The sequence below is a fragment of the Austrofundulus limnaeus genome, unplaced genomic scaffold (genome assembly GCF_001266775.1).
Source record: "Austrofundulus limnaeus strain Quisiro unplaced genomic scaffold, Austrofundulus_limnaeus-1.0 Scaffold311, whole genome shotgun sequence".
NCBI classification, from domain to species: domain Eukaryota; kingdom Metazoa; phylum Chordata; class Actinopteri; order Cyprinodontiformes; family Rivulidae; genus Austrofundulus; species Austrofundulus limnaeus.
The window spans coordinates 275,273-292,109 of record NW_013952713.1 but is presented as its reverse complement, the minus strand read 5'-3'; the positions used below and the strand labels follow the sequence as shown (position 1 = coordinate 292,109).

Genomic DNA, 16,837 nt, shown 5'->3' with positions numbered 1-16,837 from the left:
TTTGGAAAAACATACGGAAGAAAAAATGATCTCAACAGTGAAAATGCTTAATAAGCATTCACATTATTTAAAATACAAGCACTCTTTAAAGGAATGCATATTGCCTGACACTTTGCATGCCAAGGTTTTAATTAAAGTTCTTGTGTGAGCTGTTAATGCTCTGAAAATATGTTGGGGATGACCTTTAGCTATTAAAACACAAATTATAGCTCATTAAATGTAAAAATGACATTTTGCCATTTCGTGTTTGCTGAAACTGATTAGCCATGGCTTTCTTGTTGAATTGGGTCGACTCCAAAAGTTAATCAGTTATAGATCTACATCTATTATTTCATCATTAAATCCCATCTGTGCTTCCAGAGATATTTTGCTAACAGACAGACCACAGAACTTACACACACACACAAGCAATTACTTGCCCATCTTTCATGGTAGAGGTTGATAAGTAATATATCAAACATATTAGTTAACTCATTAAGACAAACAAAAGCTCTGATATTTTCAAAATGAGGTAAATTCGATTCACTCATCTCCTTCACAGCCTGTTTTTCAGTATTGACATTAGTCACTGGCAGACATCTGGGTATAGAACTCTCTGCCAATACATGTGTCTAATGTGGATGACTCTCTGACATCTGCTTCATCTTATCATCTGCAGATTAAAGGGGAAATCTCTCCGTCAGCTTTTGTGTTTCATTAAAGCTCTTCCAGAGTTCAGCAGCGAAACTTCGCTGCAGCCCTGTAGTCCTGTCGTTCACGTCATTTAATCACCGCTGCGAGTGTGCMTGTTCAAAACTGCATGTGTGTCTGACTCTGAGCAGGCAACAAGCTGATTTTGCTGAAGTGCAGAGGTACAATTCAAGTATTAAAACACACTGTCAACACGCTGCAGACTAGCAGAAGGAAGAGAGGTGGTGGTGGAGGAGGAGGAGGAGGAGGAGGAGGAGGAGAAGTGGAGCTTTGTAGAAGCCGGGGAGAAAGAGTACCTCGTGAAGATTTATTCACCTGCCATACATCTCCTTCTCTTTCTGTCATTTTCTCGCTCTCTCCCTCAATTCGGATAATGCCCACATTTAAAAACCTTATTTACAGCATCCATTGATTTCTGCCTTCAAGAGTTGGCAAGTCTTTGCCCATTTTCAGGACCTTGTGGCTGGCAGGACTGCTGCAGTGAAACATTCRATTTGAGCAAGCTTGTGTTATATATGGCAATCGGTCTGGACAGGGCTCCTGTAGACTCTACTGTCTGCTTCAGTCACTAAACCATTCTGTGTAAATGAATGAATAACATTTCTGCTTCAGTAAAGTTGTACAATTTGTTGGTTAGGGCAGAACAACATATCTGACTATGAATTCCTTTTAGTTTTTATTCATTCTTTTGACACCATTTTCTAAACTTCAGATATAACTTTATATATGTTTTCGCTGTTGTCAAAGATGTGTGGAAAATCCATTAAATAATTCTAAAAAACAGTAAAGCTACATGCTTGTTTTGATTATTTTTGTAACACCACAGGGGTTTAACAGCATTGTCATAATTGACATTGTTGTCATACCTCCTGATTAGCTCTCTCTCTCTCTCTCTCTCTCTCTCTCTCTCTCTCTCTCTCTCTCTCTCTCTCTCTCTCTCTCTCTCTTTTAGAAACTGCATGTGTTCAAGAAGACTCTCCAGGCCTTGATCTACCCAATTTCCTCCACCACACCCCATAATTTTGAGGTGTGGACGGCGACTGCTCCCACCTACTGCCATGAGTGTGAAGGCCTGCTGTGGGGCATCGCCCGTCAGGGCATGCGCTGCTCAGAATGTGGCGTTAAATGCCACGAGAAGTGCCAGGACCTGCTCAACGCAGATTGTTTACAAAGTAAGAAGACAATTTTCTTCATTCACCAACAGACTGATGCTTGAGGGAATGGAGCTTTTCTTTTTTAATATCTTGTAAGGCTTTGAAGTAAAGTAAACACACAAATGTGTTTTCTTMAGGAGAAAAAAAATATACAATTTTTGGGTGTACCTGTGTTCAGTTTTACCATTTTTTCCTATATTTTATTATGTCTTTTTTATTCCATACTGAGGTAACATTAGAACAACTCATAAAACACAAATCCAAGGACACGTACTGCAAATTAGTCTTTTGTACAACAAAGGCAGCAACAGCAACTTTGTTGCATTATTTACTATGTAACACTGATTTTTGCATCATCCTTGCTCAGGTAAATTAAATTAGAMTTTGTTATCTAATCCTTCTGATAAATGTCATCAATGCTAATTTAGTATTTCATCTGTTTTAGATTGGTTCCCCAACACATACTGTTAACAAGCACCATTAGTCCTATTGTACCTATGAATTACAACATCAGGTCTTGTGTGGTGCATGTAATTCATACCATTTCACTGATTGCTACAAGTTGCATTTATGTTGCTCCTTGAGCCACTGGCAATCATTACAATATCCAGTCAGTTTTGTCAGTTAGGCACACCTTTGTTATTACAGGGTAGAACAGCGAATGTGAAGAAGAATGTGACGTTTTAGAACAGCCCTCTTGGCAATGCTTACACGCTTTGAGTGGATTATTCACACTCTGGCTGTTATAAGAAAAAAAAACAGCATTTTTTTCAAACTTGTTCATTCTAATACAAGATTATTTTGTTGTTTAAATGGATTCATCTTYATCACATTTCAATCTACACACACTAATACTTGCAAATTTGTGACACTTTGATCAGATATTGAGAGGAAATTGTTAGATGTGCCTCGTTTGTCTTACACATTCACTTTATTTTGAAAGAATAAAAATCATCTAGATGCGCACTGGATATAAGTAGGTAGTTGCAGATTGTGGAAGCTGCTTAAACATGCAGTGATTTAGGAAGAAAGACAAGGTTATCAAAAGGTATTCAATGAAAAGGTTAGATTTATGGCAAAGCCAACAAAGGGGATTAGATGTGCTACAAAGAGTAAACACGTGGCCTTTTTTCAGGAGCCGTGGAGAAAAGCTCTAAGCACGGGGCAGAGGACAAAACTCAGAACATCATCATGGCTATGAAGGAGCGCATGAAGATAAGGGAGAAGAACCGCCCTGAAGTGTTCGAGGTGATTCAGGAGATGTTCCACGTCTCTAAAGAAGACTTTTCCAGCCATCTGAAGACGGCCAAACAGGCAGTGCTGGATGGGACGTCCAAGTGGTCGGCCAAAATTAGCATTACAGGTCAGTTTGCTTTATGATGCATTAACTACCAACTATGAAAACAAGTAYTTTTTGTACTTAGTTTTCACGTAAATCATTAATGAACAGAATGGTGATTTTTTTTGTACCAATAATTCCGATAATGTTGTGACCTTTGATTTGCAAAATGAATGCTACAACCCTTAAAGGGTATATCATGCAAATTCCAATTTTTTTAGCCATTAAATGCATTTTGTTGTGCACTTGGAGTCTCTAAGAGTGCAGAGAAATTTAATTTATTCTCTCCTGGTGCTGCATAGATATCTTTATTCTCTGTTTGGATCATATTTTTCAGTCTGTTCAGTTTTCTCTATTTTTTCTGACATTTTCTGGACTATTATGTCACAGTTTCTGGACTTACCAACTACAATTTTGTCATCTTCATTCTCCTCTGGCTCTGGGTCAGACTCTGGCTCCAAAATGTAAGGCAGGATGGACAAGTCTTACATTGTTGATAACATGTTTATGCACCACTCATGTAGATGTAAACCCCTCTATCAAGTTACAATGGACCTCTCTGGAGCTGGKTGTGAAGTGCCTCATTTGAATTTAAGAAGACATCCTCAAAACAAGTTCATCTGAGATCCCAAAAAAGAGGTGAAATAGGGGCTTGTTGAATTATAAAAAGGAAAAGTTCAGACCAAAGCATTGCAGTTTCACTTTATATAGAGCCCAACTGAAGGATTTAAATGTGTAAAAAAAAGGATTTAAAAGCATAATGTGTCCTTTAATTTGAAAGCTAAATCAAACAAGCTGCCACCAATGATTTAATATGACAAAGTTTAAGATTGTGGTTGTCATTTACCGTTAAATAACCTAAACCACCTTGGTCAGTAACCTCTAAYACTGCATGTGATTTACATTTAATCAAAGACAAAAACAAGAATTGATTTAATTGTGTGGAGAGGAGAGAGAGAAAAAAGCTGGTATTACCATAAAGGTTATTTGTACAATCGTTAATGATTGATTTGGTCATCAAATAGCCCAAGAGATGAAGAAAATTTAATAGTACCCAGTTTGTACTCAGGCAAGAGGGAGAGTTTATGAAATTAAGATGGCATATTAAATACAGACCATCTTAGAAGCCATAAAGAAAAATGTTGTGAAGACTTCCTTTTATTTTAAAAGAGAAATTCCCACAGCTGACAAAAAACTCATCTATTTGTCTTAGAATTTTCACTTACAAATTATCCCATGATGTAATACAGGGTGGGGAATGTTTCTGTGTAATAATTCACTTTTTGGGTCTCAGTTTACATCTGAAGATATATGATGATTATTTAATCTYATTTGGAGGGAAACCTCTTTTTTATCCTCATGTTTCAGTTTTGAGCCATTTTTCTTCCTGTTTTGCGCATCCTCAGTCATTTGATGYCGTTACTATTTTTGCTTTTTAATCAAACCAGTGGCGATTCTAGCCCTGTTTTAGGGGTGCTTGAGCCCTAACAGAACATGAACACCTGTGTGGATTGTTTGGAAGGAATTTAGTAATATAATAATGASAGGAAGATTAAAAGTTGGAGAGACGGTACTGTTTTGTTAGAAGGAAACCGGGTTTTTATGGAGGATTATTGTTGTTTTCATAAAGCTGCTGCAGCCACTTCCTTAATACTGCATGTTTGTCTCTGGACTGTAGCTACTCCTGGTTAACATTACAGCAGACCTACAAGCCCTGTGGGACTTTTAATTTATATATTTCAAGCTACTAATAAACATGATGGATGATGGTCATATTGCTTTAGCTGGGCTAGGAGTGATTGCTATTATAATTTCTTTTAAGYTGATTTTTCCCCTAAAAGTTAGGCTACATTATGTTTTTACACTGTGCCTGGAAAGGACAAAGTTATTTARCCCACTGTATTTATTGGGCTGTTTCTTTACCTGTGAATAGAAAGGTGATTTTTACTGTAACCATGATAGGCTCATTTCATGAATAATGAACTGAAATRGCAAAACTCTGACCCATAATGCTATGTAACCTTCAGGCAAAAAATAAACATACTGCATTTTTTTTATCTGATTTTCAGGTACAGTTCAGGTTAAGGACTAGCTTTCATTTTAGCTTGATAATAAACTGGATTTGGATTGTTTTATCAATCCAATCATTTTAATAAAATGCTCTTCAGTTGACTGGAAAATGCACAGATTGGAGTAGACTAAAAAAAACATCTTCCAGGGGACCACCATACCCCACCCAGGATTGGTTGACTTCACATTAATATTAATGTGTCTCATTGACATTGGCAGGTTTCATGTAGGTTTCTGACATTCTGTTTTAAAGTTAACATACAGTTGTTAACTGTTTTTGTTGGTCAAAATTATTTTATTTTGTATGTGAATATACATAAATAAGCAGTGAGATTTAGAAAATTGTGTAGACAAATATCTTTCGTTGGGTGCTTAGACCTGTTGGGATCTAAGCACCCAATCAAACACAGTTCAAGCCTCCAGTGTTCATCGTACAGTTTCTGTAAAATGATACTCAAAAATATATTGTCATATGATACACATTTTTTCTTGCCGTTCTTGCTGACATTAGTCCTCCAGTGTGTGACTTTTGTTTGTGCTACTGTCATAAAAAGGCTTATGGTTGCATTCTATCATCTAAACTCTGAGTTCATTAGTTTGTTTGTGCATCCCTCAAGCGGACTCTTGAAACAAGATCAGGAACCTTTGCTGTAACCTCCCTCTGGACTCCAGTCCTTCCCTGTGTAAACTGCACAAAGTCCAGCTCGTTTAATGCCCACCTTGCATTTTTCCACTATGCCAATATGTAGCAGAGGAATAACAACTGAGGGAAGAAGACAAATGGTAGTGGGTGTGAAAAATGACTGTAACGCAGAGGACTAAAGTGCAGGAGAGAAGGAAAAAACAGGAAATGTGTAGTATTCTGTGGTCACCAAGAGACTCCTAAAATTTATTGGCTTGAAATTTATTTACCTTTTCACTTATTGCATAACACACATTGCTGTTGACTTGTTATCGCAGGACATTCTTGATTTTTTTTTTTATTTTTTGCTCAATAAGTCTTAATCTCATTAAACATATTCTAGTATCTAAATTCACTGTTTATTTCATTACAAAGTAAAGCAATGATAGTCGAATGTTTCCCGGCTGACTCATTTGTCAAATATTTTGCTCTTTTTTATTCAGAAGAGAAAAGTTCCATTTCCCACCTTTACTAATGAAAATTATCACTCATGAACAAGGCTTTCGTTTGCTGTAAGTTTTATTAAAACATTTGTTGCATAAGATGTTTGCAGACAGTATTCACTGTGCATTCACTAAATGATTTAGTTTTTATAAAAGTTAATACTGCTATAAACAAATGCTATAAATGAACCCATATATGTTATTTTTTGTCTTTTTATTGTAGAAACAAAAATCTAATTTAAGACAGACCTGGTAGCATGGGATAATAGGCTCTCAAATTTGATTATTAGTATGTTTCCCTGTTTGCCGCATGTGAGAAACTAAAATTCTATGTACGTATACAAAAAAAAACAAGTTACCCAATAAACATTTAATTTAAAGCACACTGGGACATTAAATGATTGGTCATTGCATTTTATTTTTCCTTTCAGGATGCTTTTGATTTTGCCTACACTCTTGGAACAAGCAGGCCACAGACCCCCAAACCACTATATCTTGCCCCCCAACTCTTGTCAGCATTGAGCTGAATGATATATATGTACCCTGAATTATTTAGACAGTCACTAATGCATATTTAATGCAGCAGTGTCCTTTTTCCTTTTTATGGCACAGTGAAATACCACTGTCTCTCCTTCTCTGCACCTCTGAATCACTTCTCTTTCTTTGGAGCCAGGTCCTGGCTCAGCAGGAACTCTCTGTGGCAGCAGGGTCATTCCACAGGAATGGGATATCTGCCTGTAGTTTAAACTTAGAATGGGCCAAGTATCAAACATGATCAATATACAGCAGGTAAAATAGGTATTGAACACGTCAACATTTTTCTCAGTAAATATATTACTAGAGGTGCTAATGACATGAAATTTTCACCAGATGTCGGTAACAACACAACTGATCCATACATACAAAGAAATCAAACCATAAATGTCCAGAAATGAAGTTATTTGTAATAATGTGGATGGCACAGGGAAAAAGTATTGCACTTACTGAAATTTATCTAATACTTTGTACAAAAGCCTTTGTTGTCAATGACAGCTTCAAGACGCCTCCTGTATGGAGAAACTAGTGGCATGCATTGCTCAGGTGTGATTTTGGCCCATTCTTCCACACAAACAGCCTTCAAATCTTGAAGGTTTYGTGGACTTCTTCTATGAACTCTGATCTTTAGTTCTTTCCATAGATTTTCTGTTGGATTCAGGTCAGGTGATTGGCTGGGCCATTCCAGCAGCTTTAGTTTCTTTCTCTGAAACCAACTGAGAGTTTCCTTGGCTTTGTGTTTGGGCTCATTGTCTTGCTGAAATGTCCAGCCACGTTTCATCTTCATCTTCCTGGTAGATGGAAGCAGATTTTTTATCAATACTGTCTCTGTACATTTTCCCATTCATTCTTCCTTCAATTATTTGAAGTTTGCCAGTACCATATGCTGAAAAACAGCCCCACACCATGATGTTCCCACCTCCAAACTTCACTGTTGGTATGGTGTTTTTGGGCTGATGTGCAGTGCCATTTGACCTCCAAACATGATGTGTATTCTGGCATCCAAACAGTTCAATGTTGGTCTCATCTGACCAGACTGTATTCTCCCAGTATTTCACAGGCTTGTTTAAATGTTGTGCAGCAAACTTTAAAGGAGCTTCAACATACTGTTTCTTCAGCAGTGGAGTCTTGCGTGGTGAGCGTGCATACAGGCCATGGTGGTTCAGTGCATTACTTACTGTTTTCTTTGAAACAAACGTACCTGCTAATTCCAGGTCTTTCTGAAGCTCTCCACAAGTGGTCCTTGGCTCTTGGACAACTCTTCTGATAATTCTTTTCACTCCTCTGTCAGAAATCTTGTGAGGAGCACCTGGTCGTGGTTGGTTTATGGTGAAATAATGTTCTTTCCACTTCTGAATTATGGCCCCAACAGTGCTCACTGGAACCTTCAGAAGTTTAGACATTCTTCTGTAACCGATGCCATCATTATGCTTTGCAACAATAAGGTTGTGAAGGTCTTGAGAGAGCTCTTTACTTTTACCCATCATCAGATGGTTCTTGTGTGATACCTGGCCATCATTTGGGACTGAACCAGCTGATATTAACTTGCACTGACAAGGGGCAGGCTTGCTTTCTAATTRCTGAGAGAGTTCAGCTGGTGTCTTGGCTTTCCATGCCTTTTTACACCTCCCTTTCTTCATGTGTTCAATACTTTTTCCCTGTGYCATTCCACGTTATTACAAATAACTTCATTTCTGGACATTTATGGTTTGATTTCTTTGTATGTATGGATCACTTGGGTTGTTACTGACAGCTGGTGAAAATTTCATGTCATTAGCGCCTCTAGTAATATATTTACTGAGAAAAATGGTGACGTGTTCAATACTTATTTTACCCGCTGTATTTCCATTCAAGATTAAAAAAAGGTTGTTGTTAAGAAATTAAAGGATAGCAGTGTATTTTCTTTTAATTTTCAAAACACATTTTGTGTTGACATTATTGTTTTTGGTAACCATCTTTAACACTGACAGGTATAATTCAAACAGAAATGGTGACCTATTAAATAGTTGTTTTTTTTTAATAAAAAGCAAGTCTTATGATGTGTTCATGATGCACTCTGTTCATAAATAATAAATGGCCTGAACTTATATAGTGCTTTATCAAGTCCAAAGACTCCAAAGCATTTCACACTACAGTCATTCACCCATTCACACGTTGATGGTTGGAAGCTACATTGTAGCCACAGCTGCCTTGGGACACACTGATAAAGGCAAGGCTGCTGTACACCAGTGCCATCACACCCTCTGACCACCAACAGCAGGCAAGGCAGGTAAAGTGTCTTGCCCAAGGACACAATAACTAAAATGGATAGAGCAGAGTTTGGACCCAGCAACCTATGCTTTTCTTCATACAGAGGGTCTGGACTCTTGGCTATTGAGAAGCGATTGCTTGCTGGAGGCATGGACTCTGTTGAAGTTCAAAAATGATTGGATCTGATTTTAACCAACTGCTAATGTTTAGCTGTGACGTATGTAGTGCGCCAGATTGACTGTGAAGGAAGCTATGCTAAGAAGCAAACCAGAAATTACATGCGCTGTAAACAATCATCCCCTACTGGGAAGAGAAAAGTACCGAGCTGAACAAGATGGCTGTAAATGATTGCTGCAGGCTTTGTGAGACAAATCTAATTTAATTTAGACGCTTTGTCAACACAGACTGAATAACTTCATTCATTTCCTTTGCTGCCATTGCTAAAATACAGGCACACTCAAACAGCGCAGAAAATCAGTGTTCTAGTTCACAACTCCTCCTTCTGTTTGCTGATTGGCCCGGCTGAAATTCTATGGAGAAATTCATGTGAATGGGAGAAAGCCCAGACCGAGCAGAGAAATGAGATTAGAATCGAGCGAAATTACGTAGGAAGGCAATGAATGGCATATTTATATGTTGCCATAAATTCAACTCATGACAGAAACTTCTGAGCAGTGAATGACAAAAATAAAAAGTTGGGCTTTTATATATATATATACTCATCATGTGACCTAACACAATACACAGCTAGTACAAAAAATAAAAACATGATAGATGTTTGAATTCTTACAATTCAACGTATACCACAATGCCAGTTACGGAAATGATTACAGCACTAATAGCTCTAACAAGACACATCAAAAAGACAAACAGTGCCAACATTTTGCCTGTGTAAAAGTGTCACAAATACATTTAGTTTAATACAATTTTTGGGTCGCTGTTAAGTAACTGGAGTTACTGTTTTGTATACATGAGGTATTTGTGACATTTCAATGTCAGAGTTCATTTTTCTCAAAAAGCCATAGATTGATTTGATTTGATTTGATTTATTGATTCAACAGGAACAGATTACTAAAAATCAAGCCTGACTCAGCATAATTTCTGTTTTACAGCAGGTTCCTGTTCACACACATGCACATAAAACACTCAGAATTACAGCATCACAATCACATCATTATACACCATAGACACAAAGACAAACAAGCATACCAAATTTCAGGAAGGCAGCATTTGCAAAATAGGACGTCTAAATATGAGCACAACAAAAAGTGTCCAGCAGATGGCAGACAAGATTCTTCTTAATGGGCTGTAGTTTTGAAATGGACTTTATGTTTTGAGGAATGTCATTCCATGCTTTAGTATAAACATAGAAGAAAGACTTCTGGCCGTAACAGTTTTTAAAAGTTGGTAATATCAGTTGTCCTTTTGTAACAGATCTCGTTGAATGACCACTTCCAGAATTTGATTTGGGCAGCAATGCACAGAGAGTTCCATAATTGGCACCTTGGAAGATCTGAAAATATAAATTAATATCACTATACAAAACATAATTCTGAAAAGTCAAGGCATCAGACAATGAAAGAACGGATTATTCTATATGGTACACTATCCAATTTGTAAATTATTGATACTGAGATATTATTTTCTTACAACCACATATCTTAACATGCCATAAAAATGCAAAGCAGATACAGAAAAGATAAGAGTATTAATTATTTACCACCGGACAAAAAGATACATTTTATTTTATTCATAAATCTCAAAGCGCATTATGCACCGGGAACTAATGAGAATCTTTTGTAAGCATTTTAAATATTAAACACCTTTTCCATTTTTTTGATAAAGAGCAGAGTAAATATTGAATGTAGGTCAAAAAGATAAGTGATAGGTCAGTGAGCTGCAGTCTGCCTGATATGTTTATTTACTTATCTATTTTTTCCCTGGCGTTATCTATTTCTTCTGGCATGATTTTAGAAAAAAATCTGTCAGCAGCCTCCTGAGTAGCAGAGATACTCAGAGAGTTGAGCTGCAGGCCGTAAGATGGATTCTGACATTTTACTGATGCTAGTCAGAAAATAAAACAACAACAAGTCACCGACTTGGTTCCAAAACACTTTGGTGAAGTTAAGGAGCCAAACTGTATGTACAAAGAGGAAGAAAAAATTTGACAATAGCTTGCTGTAGCCTGTATGCTTTGTAATAAATTGAAAACTGTGTATTATGTAGTAGACACGTGATTTTCCAGCAAAAAAAAAAAAAACAAAAAAAAACTTTTAATTCAAAGTTTTTTAAACACTGGTGTGGAACAGGAAGTAAATGTAGGTCCATATGGGACACTGTGAGAAATAATAATCTTTGCATCAGTGCATCAGTGTTAATATCATTATTTTTTAATAAGTAGTAAACAAAAATAAGAAAAAATCCAATAGTTTTGTTGGTAACATTCTTGGTTTCATATGTTAAAATCTTTTGCCTTCTTGTGACTTTCAAAATAAACAAAACAAGGTTATCAAAAGTTGTGTATGTGGTATTAACCAGCCATCTTCTTTGTCCCCATTTTGTTTTGTGACCAGTCATGTGTGCACAAGGTTTACAGGCCAAGGATAAAACCGGCTCCAGTGACCCGTATGTCACCGTCCAGGTGGGCAAGACCAAACGCAGGACAAAGACCATCTTTGGCAACCTCAACCCTGTGTGGGATGAGAAGTTCTACTTGTGAGTGCTCTCTAATAATATGGCATGTCTAACTGAATTAATTGTAACAGTTACTGTCATTTTGGAGATGAAGACTTTTATCTGTCAGAAAGTTGTCGCTCTATTTTACATTTAATTGTTTTCAACACACACTTCCACTCTTTTAGTTCAGAAGCTGCCACAGTATCGTCTTTAAAGCTCCCAAACACTTTTTCAGACTCTCGCTCCATCTTTTGTTTTATCTTTAACCTTTTAATTATTTGCCATTTCAAACCAGGCTGGAAGCTTTGCCAGGTTATCTAGCTCATTTCAAAACAAATTAGATTTTAGTGATTAAATCGAGTTTCTAGGAGACTATTTCAAACTTCTACATGTATAAATCTTTATTTGAACAGGTTAGTCATTTGGGAACTATTTTTTATTTACAATGGTGACCTGAGTTCAATAAGTTTCTTCTTGCAGAGCCAGTCCAAGAAGTAAGATTGAAGCTGTACAAAGTTTACTTTATATTAAAAAGGACAGAATGTTGCTTTAGGTTTAATATTCTGCTTTTATAGACTAATTCATCAGCAGAGCTGTTCTTTTTTGTTTGTTCTTTTTTAAACCAATTTTAAGTGTGTTATTTCTTATCGGTTTTAACTGATCTCATCTTATCTTATATCTATGTATTTCTTTTAAGTTCAAAGTGGGAGTAGATGACATGAATATTTATTTTTTAATTATTTTCTGTGCCGCTCCAGGTCTACTAACTTATACATCCCATGGAGATTGTGAAATTCTCTTTTTCATCACATTCATGTGTGGTTCTGTCTTTTCTTAAAATGCAACTTTTAAGCAATGCTGCTACAGTTGTAATTCTTTGCTTACAAACTTATTTGTGCAGAAGAGGCTCCACACCTGTAAAGAGACTCCTGTGGTGGCTGTAATAAAAACTCCTTTCCATTACTACAGGGATGTCGATTAAAAGAGCAATACATTACTGTGTGCTTGGCAGAGTTTCCAGCACTAAGGCAGCAGCAGCTTGTGCTTTCCTCTAGAAAAGGATTAGTTCAAATAACTACCACAGACGGCGTTTCTCAGTCAAACTCAAGATGGCAAAATTAAACTTGTCACTTTGAAATTTGTGAGAATGCTGCTTAAATACAAGAAGGACCAGAAGGGATCATTTCAGCAGGAAAACAGAACCAAACAATTCTTGTATATTTTTTATGAGTTTTTATAAATTCCTTATCTGTTCTGCTGTAATTAAAATGTGAATAGCTGGAGACTCATCTGCAAGAATTGTTCTCCATTGGAAGGCTCAGTGCGTTTGAGTTTCTGAATATAAATCTGGGCCATTTTTTCTTTGCTTGAATGTTCTGAACTGCTGCAACTCCAAGTTTTAGTTTTGTTGAGGTAGTCTTGACCTGAATTTATGATCTCTCTGCTTACAGTGAATGTCACAACGCGACTGACCGCATAAAGGTGCGCGTCTGGGACGAAGATGATGACATCAAGTCACGGGTCAAGCAACATTTCAAACGCGAGTCGGACGATTTCCTGGGTCAGACCATCATCGAGGTCCGCACGCTCAGTGGAAAGATGGATGTCTGGTACAACCTAGATAAAAGAACTGATAAGTCTGCAGTATCTGGTGCCATCAGACTGAAGATCAGCGTTGAGATGAAAGGAGAGGAAAATGTGGCTCCTCCTCACGGCCAGTACACCTGTTTACATGAGGTACATCTCACACCATCTAGAACAACACCGCCTAGAAAGCACAGCTAAAGATACCTCTCTGTTCTCTCCTGTACCACTCAACAGAACCTGTTCCACTACCTGACCGAGGTGAAGAACAACGGGGTGGTGAAGATCCCACAGGTGAAAGGGGACGACGCGTGGAAGGTCTACTTTGACGACGTGTCTCAGGAGATAGTGGATGAGTTTGCCATGCGATACGGGGTGGAGTCCATCTATCAGGCTATGACGTTAGTACCCCCCCTGATCTATGGCCTTTTCCCCCTCATCAATCTGTCATTGTCTCATTGAGCAGAGTGGAATAGGAGAAGGAGAGCAGAAGAAGTAGAGGAGTTGTAAAGATGTCTCCTCAGCAGAACTGGAGCTTGAAAGACAATCGAGCTCCACGGTTTGATTGATTAGCTGTTGGTTGGCAGAAAAGAGAAAAAACTTTTAACAAGTCTTGGTCATGCTGATCACGGACATACACAGCCTTACTTCCCTGGATGGATGGATGGATGGATGGATGGATGGATGGATGGATGGATGGATGGATGNAGAAATGACTATATTGTATTAAAATAATTAATTTATGTTAAATTTAGGATGCACTAGTCCAGCTGTTTCAGTTTATATCAAGGCTGCACAAAACTTTTCCCCAAAATAAAAATCTATCTGAGGGCTGCGGCCAAATGTAATAATATAATTCATGAAATAAAAATACTTCATAAGTACAGTACTTTTATTTTAATGATTGTGTCCTGCTGGAGTGTGACATGATTTGTTTGTGTACAAACTAATACAGTATCAGATTTTTATGTATTTATACTTCTCATTCAACTACAATTAAATTCTATCTAGGAGGCACAGTTTATATTCATCTATTTTTTACAATAACAAGCTGGATTGAAAACAAGCAAAAATGAAATAAAAATAATGACTTTCTACTCCTTACATTAAAAAGGCAAGAAGTAAAAAGTACAGATAATTGTGTGAAAATGAAAGAAGTAGAAGTAAAAAGTAGGCTGAAAAATAATTACTCAAGTAAAGTACAGATACCCAAAAGTTCTACTTCAGTAAAGTAACAAAGTATTTGTACTTAGTTCCTTTACAACTCTGTCATTTACTGTGTATTTATTAACATGCAAAATTGACACTAAAAAGTTATGTATTTTTACATATTTAGATGTGTTAAAGGCTGATATTAACAGTGATTTATGCACATCAGCTCACTGAGAAATCCTCAAGACACTGATTCATAAAAAAAATATGGTAAAAATGTTTTAAAAGCAAATACCGGGTAAATGACCACATTTATTAATCTAAAAGCACAAATTGCTGAGATGGGGGAAACATGCAGAAAGTACAACCTCACCATCAAAGTTTTTAATTTTGATAATTTACATAGGGTGCCAAGAACCATAAAGAATGTCTTTTGCTTCCCAGTAAATCATCATCCTGTTTATTAAAAAATTCACAAAGTGTACATTCGGCTCATTTACACTCTGCTGTACATGTTGCACTGTACACTTAGTCACACAAACAACCCTTGTTCAGTTGTGTTCATCATTACTGTCCATGCACATGGCATCTTTCACTGTCTCTGCTCTCATTCATCATGCTGCATGAGGGTGAATTGCCATTCATAATGAAAGCCCCCATTTCTGTTAAAAGTACAGTGACTGGGTAGCTCCTGTCTTTGTTTGCCTCTTTATCTAAACGCAAGCAATTTGTAGTGATAGTGACCCCTGCCCACTGCTGCTGAATTACTCTTTAACAAGGCCTTTGCTGCTGTGGGTGTCCACTCCTTTTCTCTAAGCCTCTTCAGCTCCTCTTTAATCTGGGATTTTACATTGGTTGCACCATTCTCAACCACTTTGTTGTGTTATTATTTTTCACTGGCCTGTCTCTTGATGATTTGATGAAAAATAAAAAAGAATCTTAGCGTGTGGTGTAAGAGGATGGGGCGGTGGGTTAAAAGCCCCATTGCTGTGACATTATTTGCTCTCTAACCTCAATGATCATTTGTTTGTTAGGTTATCTGTATAAGTGGAAACATATTTTTCAAATTTTTTGTCATTTACTTTTCGCCAAAATGCATCAGAATTTGTTTTTTGTTTATAAAAAAATGCAAAGCTGCAAGCTCAGTGGTGGAGTCATTTGTTCTTTGGTTAATTTTATCGTCTTTTATCAATCTCATTTAAAGATCTCAGTGACATTTTTGATCTGTTTAGCATTTCATCTCTTAGTGCTTCATTTCATTTTTTGTTGGCGTCAAGGACAGAGTAAACATTTTTTGTTTCTGCTGACTAAGATCACATTTATGTGCTTGAGCCTTCAAATTTGCCTGTTGATCATAATAAAACGTCTATGTACTTATGGCTTTTGATTTTCAAGTGTTTTAAAGGTTTAATCAGCTGCTTTTGTGAATAAAGTTGCAATAAAACTATAAAGTTATGCAAAAAAAGTTGCATCATCAGAGATTCTACTTGGTGGTTTAAAACATATTTGAGAAAAAGGTTTCTTTTACTTTTACGTGCATTTTCAAAACTTTATTCCTACTTCAGGTGACTTTTAAATGCATTTGTCTGACAGATAAAAGAACTGATAAGTCTGCAGTATCTGGTGCCATCAGACTGAAGATCAGCGTTGAGATGAAAGGAGAGGAAAATGTGGCTCCTCCTCACGGCCAGTACACCTGTTTACATGAGGTACATCTCACACCATCTAGAACAACACCGCCTAGAAAGCACAGCTAAAGATACCTCTCTGTTCTCTCCTGTACCACTCAACAGAACCTGTTCCACTACCTGACCGAGGTGAAGAACAACGGGGTGGTGAAGATCCCACAGGTGAAAGGGGACGACGCGTGGAAGGTCTACTTTGACGACGTGTCTCAGGAGATAGTGGATGAGTTTGCCATGCGATACGGGGTGGAGTCCATCTATCAGGCTATGACGTTAGTACCCCCCCTGATCTATGGCCTTTTCCCCCTCATCAATCTGTCATTGTCTCATTGAGCAGAGTGGAATAGGAGAAGGAGAGCAGAAGAAGTAGAGGAGTTGTAAAGATGTCTCCTCAGCAGAACTGGAGCTTGAAAGACAATCGAGCTCCACGGTTTGATTGATTAGCTGTTGGTTGGCAGAAAAGAGAAAAAACTTTTAACAAGTCTTGGTCATGCTGATCACGGACATACACAGCCTTACTTCCCTGGATGGATGGATGGATGGATGGATGGATGGATGGATGGATGGATGGATGGATG

General features: G+C 37.4%; 1 protein-coding gene across 12 annotated transcripts in view; it reads left to right on the top strand.

Annotated features, from left to right (window-relative positions):
* Window positions 1–16,837, top strand: part of unc13c (unc-13 homolog C (C. elegans)) — a 133,458-nt gene that overhangs the window by 25,747 nt on the left and 90,874 nt on the right. For 7 of the 12 annotated variants that reach the window (XM_014021951.1, XM_014021949.1, XM_014021954.1 and 4 more), the window contains 6 exons: window positions 1,643–1,862; window positions 2,980–3,207; window positions 11,736–11,877; window positions 13,290–13,489; window positions 16,198–16,283; window positions 16,368–16,531. In XM_014021951.1, coding sequence (XP_013877405.1) covers window positions 1,643–1,862; window positions 2,980–3,207; window positions 11,736–11,877; window positions 13,290–13,489; window positions 16,198–16,283; window positions 16,368–16,531 — 1,040 coding nt within the window. Of the gene's footprint in view, window positions 1–1,642; window positions 1,863–2,979; window positions 3,208–11,735; window positions 11,878–13,289; window positions 13,576–13,659; window positions 13,824–16,197; window positions 16,284–16,367; window positions 16,532–16,837 lie in introns of all 12 variants that reach the window. The other 5 variants (XM_014021956.1, XM_014021950.1, XM_014021955.1 and 2 more) reach the window with 1 other exon arrangement.